We start from the raw sequence: 12,377 nt of genomic DNA, 5'->3' as shown, positions 1-12,377 counted from the left end.
AGCTCTTAGAATCCATCCAAAGTATATCCAAATGGATTTACAGTCTAAAGTCTAACTATCAAACAATTGACAGTTTATACCCTCTTATTTAATTAATCTCTTTAAGTCACCAAATTAATACCAATTAATTTATGACTTATATTAATCAAATAGCCATATATTATTCCTTATAATATTTACTCTCTCTTAACAAATCATCCTTCAAGTTGCTATGGTGAAGGCAACCCAAAAGGACCATGCACAACCGAATATAGTTATAGCCTTAGACACTATTCCAACACCATTCCCCTCCCGAATTGCAACCTCAAAGAAGAATATGGAGGAGAATGAGATCTTAGACACCTTCCTAAAGGTGGAGGTAAACATTCCATTACTTTATGCGATCAAACAAATCCGTAGATATGCAAAAATTTTGAAAGAACTTTTCACCAACAAAAGAAAATTGAAGGGAAACGAAAAAATTTCAATGAATGAAAATGCATCCATAGTTTTGCAAAGGAAACTTCCACCTAAGTGCAAAGATCTGGGAATATTTACGGTTCCTTGCAAGATAGGAGATTTCACTTTTAGTAGTGTCATGTTTGATCTTGGTGCTTCTATTAATGTCATGCCCTATTCGGTATGTATGAATCGCTAAATTTTGGCCCTTTAAAGGAAAATGGTGTTATAATTTCACTTGCGGATAATTTGAGTGTTTTTCCTAGGGGAGTTTTAGAAGATGTTTTGGTGCAAGTGGATAAATTTGTCTTCCCAAAAAATTTCTATGTGATTGATTTAGAGGAACAAGTTTCCTCCAAATTGTCTCTAATCTTGCTTGGAATGTCGTTTTTGAAAATGGGTAGAACAAATATTGAAGTGTATGTGGGTAGTTTAACAATTGAGTTTGATGGTGAAATAATAAGCTTTAATATTCAGGATGCTATGAGATATCCTAGTGATATTTCATCCTTGTGCTTTGTTGATGTTGTTGAACCACTTACCCAAGAATTGTTTGAGTTATCTAATGGTGACATGTTGGAGATGACTTTAAGCAAAGGATTTGATTGTGGGAAACTAGCCAAAAAATTTGAAGCTCTATTCCCTAGACCCAAAACATGAATGGTTGGTTAACAATTTGGAGGTCAAGAAAACTACCCAATTCAGTGTGAAGAATATTGGGTTACCTCAAACTCACACAAAATTGTCACCTTCCTTTGTTCAACCGCAAGAATTGGAATTAAAAGTCCTACCTCAAAACTTGTAGTATGCATACTTGGGAAAGAACGAGACTGTCACACCGCCAAACCGAAACGGAAGAAACGTTCGAGGGCGGAGGACGTCATGTTTATTATCATAACACATGTATCATAGTAATCATAGTTACAAACAACCATTGTATTACTATTAATATGTTTACAAAGTAGTGATTCACAAAAGATTGAATCCAAAATCAAATAACAAAACAAGACATGAAGCTACTGTACTCCATCTTCTGAATCCCAGTGTGTCACACCCCGAAACCCATGGCGGAAACATTCTGGGGAGAAGGTGACTTCATGTTGAATATCATAACCAATGTACATAGTAAGCAAAGTAAACAACTATTACATTTCATATGAAATTTACAATTGTTTAATAGTAAAGTGTTACGAGTGTTATACATATTTATATATGAACAAAAGTAAAGACGTGACTTCTACGGTCCGTCTTCTCCAAAAGATCGCGGGTACCTGTCTAATGTGGACCTGAGAATACAACCAGTTTAAAAACCAGCATAAAGTTGGTGAGTTCATAAGCGGTTTTGTTTTCTGAAAATGAACAAGTTTCCTTTCTGAAAAAGTTATGAATCCAAGAAAATCCCATATTTTCTTAAAAGTAAAGTTTAGTTATCCGTTTGTTACACAGTTTGGTTAAGAACAGTTTGTTATCTGATTATAACACAACCTGGTTAAGAACAAGTTCAGTTATCCTAGGAAAAACCATTATTTTCCTTAAAAAGTTTGTGATTGGTTATCGAATCTAAAAGTCATGTACAAGTATCTACCCTACTTAATGTGTGTGCATGAAGTTTCCTGGAAGTTGGTTATTCTTGAAAAAGAACATTAGTTTTAACACGTATATAAAACTAATAAATAAGTATAAAGTTTGCATAATCTTGATTGCGAGTTCCATAACCATACTACAGACCAGATATGGCTCGAAACGGGGTCAGTATCTTTTTATGACTTTTTTCACCCTTGAACCTTTCGGTTCGGCTGTAGCTAGCAGCCAGGTGCGGGGTAGTCAATCCCATATAGATCTATACACTCAAGTCACGCTCTCCCTTCCGGAGATTGTGGTTACAGGGATAGTCGTCCACTCTCGTATCTAGGGGAAGTGGTACAAAGGACGTGTCTCCTATCTTAAGATTTATGAATTTAAAACTGAAATTATTAATATGGAAAACTCTATTTTTTTAGTCCTTTACTCTCGTATCTAGGGGAGTACTATCTAGGACCTGACTAAGTTCTAATGATACCTGTCCTTCACACTCGTATCTAGGGGGTGTTTTATCAAGGACAACACAAAAGTTCTATGATTTCAACAGTAAATGTGTGAACAATCAATTGTGAAGTATAAAGTATAATACTATATAATAAGAATTGAAATCGGTTTGAAAAAGAACTCTACAAGTCAAACAGTTTGTTAATATGTTTTCAATTCTTAAAAGTTTACGGATTATTAAACCATTCAAATGAAATAATGAATTTAAGTACAAGATACTCTTGTACTTTTGCTTGTATCCCCCCCCCCCCCCCCCGGAAAACATTGAAAAACATCGAAAAAGGGTAGGGGTATGAACTCACCAGTCGCAGAATTCATCGGTTTCGATTCTAAACGTCAGTTCGGGGCTTCAACGCATGCGAGGTTCCTATGTAATATGAAAAGATACACATTTGTATCCAATTAGATTTTGAACTACTAATTAGTTGAGGATGTACACTTCTAGTCGCGAAAACACTTCATTTCAAGTGTTTGGAGTGACCCGGGTGACATCTATGGATGTATATGGCTTGGATATGGAGTTTACTCTTCAAGAGTAAACTCCCAAGAGGCTTTACGGCCCTAATGACCCACTCCCCATGATTTTACGGCCGTAAACTCATGGTGGGGTGTTCTAGAGTGTTAAATGGCCTTATAACATTTGAGGGGTGATGCTAGTTTTGGTTCTAAGGCGTTGGAAGTGTTTTAACCCATCATATGGAACATTATAAGGAGTTTACGGCAGTGAACTAAGAGTTTACGGTCATAACCTCCCCCACACAACTTCCTTTGATGTTCTGGTGGTCCTAGGTCATTTACAAGTGTTTCTAGCTAAATCTACAAGTCATAGGATGAAGTTAAGGCACCATTTGACCCATTTATAGGAGTTTTCGCCCTAGGAACCCATCCTCGGGGGGGGGGGGGGGGGGGGTTTACAGCCTTGAACTCCTAAAGGAAGGGTTTTCATCAAGTTTAAGGCTTCTAATTTGTTTGTGGTTGCTTCTAGACATTTGTTCAAGGCTTAGGAGGTGTGTAAGTGGCATTTTAACACCTTAAAAGGAGTTTACTACCCATGAAAGGGTGTTTATGGCCCAAACATGTTCTTGGGCAGTAAGCTCATATTTAATACCTAAATGATGAGTTCAAGGTGTTCCAAGTCCATTCCAAGTAGTCCTTAAGCCATATCTAAGCTCTAAAGGTGGTTTGGAAGGGTTTTAAGGCTCAAAAACCCCATTTGCATGTGTTCACGGCCTAAGGCTATTCCAGGGCCGTAAACACATGTTTATGGTCCTATTCCATGATTTGAACACGAAATTGAAAGCTAAGGATGCTAATCTATGAGTTAGGGTAGTTACCTTGATGATTTGAAGCTTGATTTGGATGATTTTTGGACCTAGATCTTAGATTTAGGAGAGAGAGTAGAGAGAGAGTGAAAAAGGCTTCAAATGAGGCTCATTTGACTTTATATATGGTTCGGGTTTGGGAAACTGTGGAATCCACCTGATACTGACGTTAAACGGGGCTTTTGTTCGCATCCGATTAAGTTGTCGTAACCCGGCGGGGTCGAATCTAAAATTTCTCAATTTAATAATTTGGGTCGTTTTCATGTGTTTATAACGCGTTTGGATACTTACGAGGTCAAAATAAAAGTCTTAATTTAAATAACTTAACCCAAAAACGAAATTGGAACAAATCTCGAAAGACGAGTTTTACGGAAGGAACGGGTTACGGTGACGGAACAACTTCGGGTTGTCACACAGTGCGCGTACCTGTCTACTAGTTTTCTGAGAATACAAGTTAGTTTGAAAGACTAGGTCAACATTTAAGCGAGTGAGTTCATAAGTATTTTAGTGATGTAAAGCAAGTTGAAAGTTCTTTTTAGAAAAGTTCACTTGTTCCTTCAGAAAATCCTATATCTTATGATGTGATTAATGAAAGTGAAAATGACTCTACAATTCATCTTATGAGTACTAAATGGATACAAGTTATATACAATTTAGAGTAAACAGAAAATCAATTGTGTGAATCCACGCTAAGCCCACAACCAAACAAGGAACAGTGAATGAGGCGGAAGTCACACATCCCATTGTTTGTTAGATCTTCAATGTATATAACCCTGGCATATTCATGTGGTACTTATGGAGTTAAATGTAATAGTTCTTTATATTTGATGAAAACATTCTTTAAGAAAAACCCTTATTTCCTTTAGCAAAAATGGTAACCACAATAGTTCCTTCTATAATCACTTAGTTTATACAAGCTATATATAATCTAATATTGAACGGATAGTTAATTGTGTGAATCTGCCCTAAGCCCACAACCAAACAAGGAACATGAAATGAAGCGGAAAGCACACATCCAACTATCTATCGGGTATTAATTATATATAACCCTGATGTATAAACTAAGGTATTATAGGATTAACCACTAAAGATCCTTTAAGTTATATTGGTTTAATAAAATGGATTAAACCCTTTACTGATAAGTTTCTAGTTTAGCCTACTAAATGCTCTATCCGAAAAGTATGTTTTGTAGTAGAAAAATGGTGTATTGATTTTGTATACTATGACCTGACCCATACCTGGTACTCCTTATGATTACTTGTTGTAAACAAAATATATGTATATATATATATATATATATATATATATATATATATATATATATATACATATAATTAAGATTGGATAGATAGTAGACTGGGTGCATCTGCTCTAAGCCCACAACCAAACGAGGAACAGGAAATGAAGCGAAAAGCACACACTCTACTATCTACCGGACCCGATTAATATATATCCATGATGTATGCACTAAGGAATCATAAAGTTAGCATTATAGGCCCCTTTCTAAATGAATGTACTACGACTCGACTATATTGTTTGTCTTTAGTAAGTTTTCCCAAGTTTAAGTCTATTTTTACTAGAAAATAGATTGCATTACGTTTTATGTGTGAAGATCACAATATGAATCTACTGGGAAAATGAAAGTATTCATTAATGTTTTAAAAATAACTATTGAACACTTACTACCTTAAAACCAGTTTGTTAATTAAAGGTTAAAATGTGAGATGGTTGTAACCATAATGATCGGCAAGGGTTCAACCACGACGACCTACTAGCATCGAAACTGATGTGACATTTGTCATCCCTTGGCCTTCCGGCCAAACTGTAGCTAACAGTTAGGATGCTAGCTTTTCAGTCTCATATAGATCTATACACACAATGTCCGTTCTCCCTCCAGGAGATTCTTGTTACAAAACGCGACCTAACAAGTATATTGCTAAGCCGTGAAGTAGTGGTTTCACATTATTCTTATCTTGTTCTTGTTATTGTATGTTCCTCCCTGTTTCTCTTTATAGTATGTTCTTTCTGTTCTTGTTATTGTATGTTCCTCCCTGTTTCTCTTTATAGTATGTATTGAACACCTTAACTATGCCTATTCTAGTTTACTAGTGTGTTTACTTGAACTGTTACTGACTTGAAGAACATACTCATTTATCTACTGAGTTATGATTGTACTTTAAAAACAGTGTTTTATAAACAATAAAGTAACATAACTCCAAAAAGAGTTTTTGAAATGGTTTTGATCACTTATAAAAGTATAAGAAATCCTTTAACGTGATGGTTATCACCAATAGCATTTACACAAATATCATTGTGTTCAACTTGTATCCCCCCCCCCCTTAAAAGCATTTAAAACAGTTAAAAGATTGATTATAGGGGTATGAATTCACCTTATGTTGGTGATTCAATTGAAGATTCGCGTAAGGATGAGAAGTTCCACAAGTGAATTCCTAAGACACAAATGAGTCCTAAATGACATATAATGGTATATATAGGCATGTAATTAGTGTTTAAAACAACTAACATTCAAGGAAACAACCTTAGGGACTAGGAAACACTTGGAATGAAGTGTTACAATCACATGTGATTGACTAAAGGGAGTTTACGACCAAAGGAAGGTGTGTTCACGGCCACACTTGAGTTTACAGCCAAGGGAGATGAGTTTACGGCCAAGGCTCTATTTTTTACGGTCATGAAAGGGTTTACGGCCATAAATACTCGAAAATGATGCATTTTGGATCTTGATTCTTGCTTGTGGGGTGTTGGTCTTATGAGGATACAAGAGTTTCTAATGAATAACAAGATGGTAGAAGAAATACTTACGATTTAGGATGCTTTAGGAGTTCATGACCACCAAGAACAAGTTTGTGTTGTTGGTGTTCTTGGTGAAAGGATGAAGACTTGAAGATCTTGGCGAAAAAGTGATGAATTAATATGGAAGTCAATGAGCTTTCAAGTGTACACAAGTAAAGGATGAAACACTTACGATTTCGGAGTGAAATAAGACTTTTTCTTGGATGATACTTGAGAGAGAATGGGTAGTTTACGGCTAGGACTTGAAGGAATGAAGAAAAAATGAAGCCAACTTTCATATATGGAGGATAGTTCACGGCCATCAAGAGTTTACGGCCGTAAACTCTAGTTTGCGGTCGTAAACTCCTTGTGATGGAGTTTCTGGCTTGATTGTAACATTCTAACCTCGAGCTAATACTTCATAACACTCAATCCTTAAGTGTACTAGGCTTAGAACTCACTAGAATGACCCTTAATCAAGGCTAGAAGGAAATAGAATTAAGTCTAACTTTTTCTTGATTGGCTGGACTTACAAGATAAAAAAAATTTTGGGTTGTCGCATCATCTCCCCGTTAGATGGAATTTCATCCCGAAATTAGCTTTCTTAGCAGTACTCCTAGGGTTGTGTTTCTCTGATTGGTAGAATACTCACTCATAGACCTGGGCATCTTTGCCCTGACATTCATAATAAGATTCATACTTGGTCCATCTATCATCACCTCATGTATACAAGTCGTATATAATCAAGATTTGTAAGATTGTCGGACGTGCGACTCTACCCTAGGTCCACAACCAAACAAGGAACATGAGATAGGGCAGAAAGACACATACTAAATCTGCATAATCATGATTATATACCAGTCTCTCATATACACTTAATAATAATAGGTGGGTTGTACTCGTCCTTAGTCTCTGTGATTGAACTTGATCTATTAGACGAGTGGTAGTTCGGGAAAGTCTGCCGAATATACAACGTTAAGGTTTTGGAAGGCAATGTACTCTTCGCATGAATACTTCGGGGTTTATAAGACAAGAGACAATACTGAGTTCTAGGTCGGTTTGTCGTTATGAATCACGAGGGTTTCATTAATTTTTCGGTTAAGGCAATGAGATTTTGGAATATATGAAATTAGTATGGTGAGGACCACACCAATCCATGACGAATGATGACAACGAACTCTTTACTGAAATAAAAGTTTGGTCGATTTGAAAGAAGCGTTTGTTATACGATGATGTATTCTAAGTGTGGTCGACAATGTAATATGTGTAGACTTTCTAGTGCTTTTTGTTTTCTCCTTGATATTACCACTTCCACGAATCGTACCGCGATCATCGAGTACTTACAGTGAAAGTGCTTTGATAACTAGTGTCGATACTCTATATTATGATCCTCCTTGGTACCTCTATGATCGCCTGGCATATACAAGTTTTGTATAATTAAGATGAATAAGATAGTCGATTGAGTGACTTTCCCCAAACTGACAACCAAACGAGGAACATGAGATAAGGCAGAATCAGTCACTCTAAGTATGCAAAATCTTAGCTATGCGCAACCCTGATGTACATACTAAGCCATCATAGCTTACCTGCACGGATCTTTAGTTTTCTTATGAATATTGTGACTTGTTGAATATGAGTGAGTTATTATAATTACTTTTAAATGTTTCCCCAAGTTTTAATCTTATATAAATATAAATTAAATTTTAAAGCAAAACCTATTTCGAAGACGTACCGCTGGTCGTTGGTGACTCCGGGGTAGTTTCTCCTGCGGTGATCATCAACATCCGTCCATCCGCGTCTGAATTCCTTGTTATTGGGCAGTCGCTCTTGTAATACCCCGTCTCACCAAAGCCATAACAGGCCTAGTTTATTTCTACTCTGGGGACTTGGGAGATCGATTGTGCTGGTGCCCTACAGAACCGGGCAGTGTACCCCTTCCTGTGGAAATTCAGATATTGCATTTCCCAACATACTCCAGTATGGTGGTAGTTACACCCATCACACTTCGAGAGAGTTCCAGCATATCGACCGGCAGGTGCTGGAGTAGCATGTGTTGTGGCGGCGTATGCAGTAACCATTTGTTGCTCCTGCAGGGTTTCTTGTGTTGTTTGCTCCTTCCTCTTTTTCCTCGACTTTCGTTTATAGTCCCTTCCCTTTGGTGGCTCAGGAACGGGGACCACCACGCCATGGTGGACTCCATGGTCGATGAGTCTCCGGGCCAGGCGTTTGGCGCTATCGAAGGTTGTTGGGTTAGAAGACAGTACATCCCCTTGAAGCGGGGTAGATAAATCCTAGATGTACCTTTCTATCTTTTTACTCTCCGGGGTAACCATCTCAGGGCATAGTGCTGCCCGATTGCTAAACCTGTCAGTGTAGGTCACTATGTTTGAGCTGACCATGGTATGATCCCATAGCTCTTGTTCCAGCTTTTAGACTTCACCTCTTGGGCAATATTCTTCCAACATCATCTCCTTTAGGTTTTCCCAACCTATGGAGTTAGTCACTGATAGGGTCAGTGACTTAACATGGCTATTCCACCATGTTAGGGATCTTTCGAAGAAGGTGCAGGCAGCAAACTTAACTTTGCTCCCTTCTGGGCACAGACAGATTGCGAAGACCGAATCTGTTTTCTCGGATCATCGCATCAGAGCAATGATGTGACAACCCGAAGTTCGTACCATCAATTGTAACCCTTTTCGTTAATCCATTCGTCGTTTTCAAATTCGTTTCCATTTACGATATCAAATTAAGTCATTAAATTTGAGATTGCTATTATGACTTAATGGGTGTTCCAGCGCGATTAGAGCTCATATTAACACCCCATCCTTGTAATCGGAAAAAATTTAGAATCGACCATATCGGGTTACGACAACTTGATCGAGTGCGACCAAAAGCCGCGTCTAACGTCGGTATCGGGTAGAATTCCATCGTGTCCCTAACTTGGATCCTATTTAAAGTGGATTAAGCTTCCATTTGAAGCTTTTGCACTTTCTCACTACTCTCTCTCTAACCTCTCTCCTCAATCTAAACTTAAGGTCCAAAATCATCCAATTTCAAGCTCCAAAACATCAAGGTAATCACCCTAACTTGTTGTTCAACCTCTTCAGCTTCCAAATCCGAGTTCAAACTATGATTTAGGACCATAGTCATGAGTTTACGTCCCTAGAACATTCTTGGGCCGTAAACACTCATAAAAGGGTTTTTTGAGCCTTAAAACCCTTCCAAATCACCTTTGGGGCTTAGATATGGCTTAATGACTTAATGGAACGGACTTAGAACACCTTGAATCCAAATTTTGAGGAGTAAACATGAGTTTACTGCCCTAGAACATGCTTGGGCCGTAAACTCATATTCATGGGGAGTAAACACAAATTCAAGTGTTTAAATGCCACTTAAACACACCAATAGCCTTGGATTAAATTCTAGAACCAACCACAATTGATTTAAGGGCCTTAAACATGACAAAAACCCTCCCTTTAGGAGCTTACAGCCGTAACCCCCCCCCCCCAAGAATGGGTTCTTGGGCCGTAAACTCACTTACACAAGTCATATGGTGCCCTAAATTCATCCTAGGAGCTTACGGATGTAAACTCCTAGTTTACAGCCGTAAACTCCATTTAGTAATGTTCTTGATGGTTAAATCCATTCCTAAGCCTTAGATTAAAACATAGCAACTTTCCCCGAGTGTTAGTGGACCATTTGGCATCATGAAACCCGTCATCCATGAGTTCACGGCGTGAACTCATGTGGAGTTGGTCTTAGGGCCGAAAACTCCATAAGGAGTTTACTCTTGAAGACTAAACACATTATCCAAGCCCCATACGTCCGTAGATGTCACCCGGGTCACTCCAAACACTTGATTTGAAGTGTTTTCTCGTATTGGAGTGTATAATCATATCTAATTAGTTGTTTAAAGTGTAATTAGATACATTTGTATATCATTTCATATTACATAGTGTGACAACCCGAAATTTCCATTCTAATCAAACCATTTCAATCCAATAGTAGTAGAGCAGTTACAGTGAAAATTCAGACTTCGAGTAGAGGTTTGGCAGTTTTCAGGGTTTTACACCTAAAGAGATATTAGGAGAGTGGATGCACTAGGATTTTGTGCAACACTGAAATTCCATTACTCTAGGTCATTAGAATCCATTCCGAGAATAGAAATATTTTCTGCCAAAAATATCAGGACTATAAATAGAATTCTGAACCAAATTGGTTCATTAGTTGAATTCCAATTAGAGAAAAGCCAATTTCTCTCTCACGGATCTTCAGGTTTTCATCCCAGATTATGAGTCTACTTCTTTAGTTGTTTTATACTACTTGTTATAAGCTTAATAACATAGATTGTTTGCCAAATAAGTGAGATCCGGGAGTTTACCGCCCAAGAACGTTCTTGGGGAGTAAACTCCATGATAAGGTCCCTAAGGGTTCAAATGACCCTCAAAGCTTTAGAACTCGAACTAGAAGCCTTAAACTCATGCTTTATACCAACAAAACCATTAGAAATCATGGCTAGAAGGGAGTTTACGGCCAAGAAGCTCCTTAGGCCGTAAACTCCATGTTTTAAGTGCCAAAATGCCTTCAAACTTTCCCTAAGGCTTAGACTTTATTTTTGGCATGTACTCCTAAGTGTTTAGAACCTAGAAAACTCATGGAAACATAAGTGTGGAAGAGTTTACGGCCAAGAGTATTTCTTGGGTCGTAAACTCCCATAAAGGGGTCAAAGGACACCCTAAACACTTCCTTAATCCAAGAGACAATTTGGGCATATACCTAGATGAGTTATGGACTAGCTAAAACATTTAGAACCCCATGTGTGAGGGAGTTTACGGCCCAAAAGGTTCCAAGGCCGTAAACTCCATAAAATGGTACCAAATGGTGCCATAAACCCTCCTAAAGCCAAGTACTAAAGCCTAGAATTGTTCCTAGTTATTATAGAGACTTGAAAGCACCATAAACACCCTCCCAAGGGAGTTTACGGCTGTAAACTCCAAGGGAAAAGGGTATTTGGGCCTTAAACTCCCCAAAGGAGTCAATATAGTTCCCAAACACTTGTATAGGCCTTGAAACAATTCCCACTAAGGTTGTAGTAATTCTAAGTACCATTCCAAGCCTTGGTTGAGAGTTTACGGCCAGGAGCTTACTCCCCTGGGCCGTAAACTCCAATAAATATGGTCTTTTGACCTTAAACTTCCATTAGGGGCATTGCACTCCTTTTTTGCAACCCATTAGCCTCCTAGCACTTGACCAAAAGTGTTTTCCTCGCGTTTAAATGTTATTACTTGTATAGTTAGTGTTATAATCACTAATTATTTATATACATATGTTTATATATGTAATTAGGATCACTGTGTGTGTCTAAGTCTTCACTTGACACCAAGCACTTGCCCGATCCTTCCTTCCGATAATAGTTCGTTCAATTCCAATCACTTACTACAGGTGAGTTCATACCCCTTAATCAATGTTTTAAACTATTTTTAAATGTTTTATGGGGGGGGATACAAGTAGAATTATGCTAAGTATTATACCAATCACATGCGATTAATAAGTAGAATTACGCTAGTTATTACATCAATCACATGTGATTAATATACATCATTCAAAAGATTTGGCTACTCATTAGCCATTTTACCAAACAGTTTCCTTCAAATGATTTTTATAAACATTTTATATGTTTTAAAACTACTTATTACACCATACATCTTACTCTGTACGTTACCTTTCAAACTTATTTAC

General features: G+C 37.7%; 1 protein-coding gene across 1 annotated transcript; it reads left to right on the top strand.

The window, feature by feature from the left end:
• Positions 1-621: 621 nt before the first annotated feature.
• LOC145036251 (uncharacterized) lies at positions 622-1,098 on the top strand. Its single transcript, XM_078984706.1, has one exon. It carries the CDS (start codon positions 622-624, stop codon positions 1,096-1,098), a length of 477 nt encoding a protein of 158 aa, XP_078840832.1.
• Positions 1,099-12,377: the final 11,279 nt, after the last annotated feature.

Source organism: Lactuca saligna, chromosome 3 (assembly GCF_052625555.1).
Source record: "Lactuca saligna cultivar CGN05327 chromosome 3, ASM5262555v1, whole genome shotgun sequence".
NCBI lineage: Eukaryota > Viridiplantae > Streptophyta > Magnoliopsida > Asterales > Asteraceae > Lactuca > Lactuca saligna.
The sequence above is the reverse complement of the archived record's forward strand: the minus strand, read 5'-3'. Positions and strand labels throughout refer to the sequence as shown.

Bases quoted from the DNA above. Each gene is read 5' to 3' on its own strand.
- LOC145036251 (XM_078984706.1), top strand. From the start codon at position 622: ATGTATGAATCGCTAAATTTTGGCCCTTTAAAGGAAAATGGTGTTATA.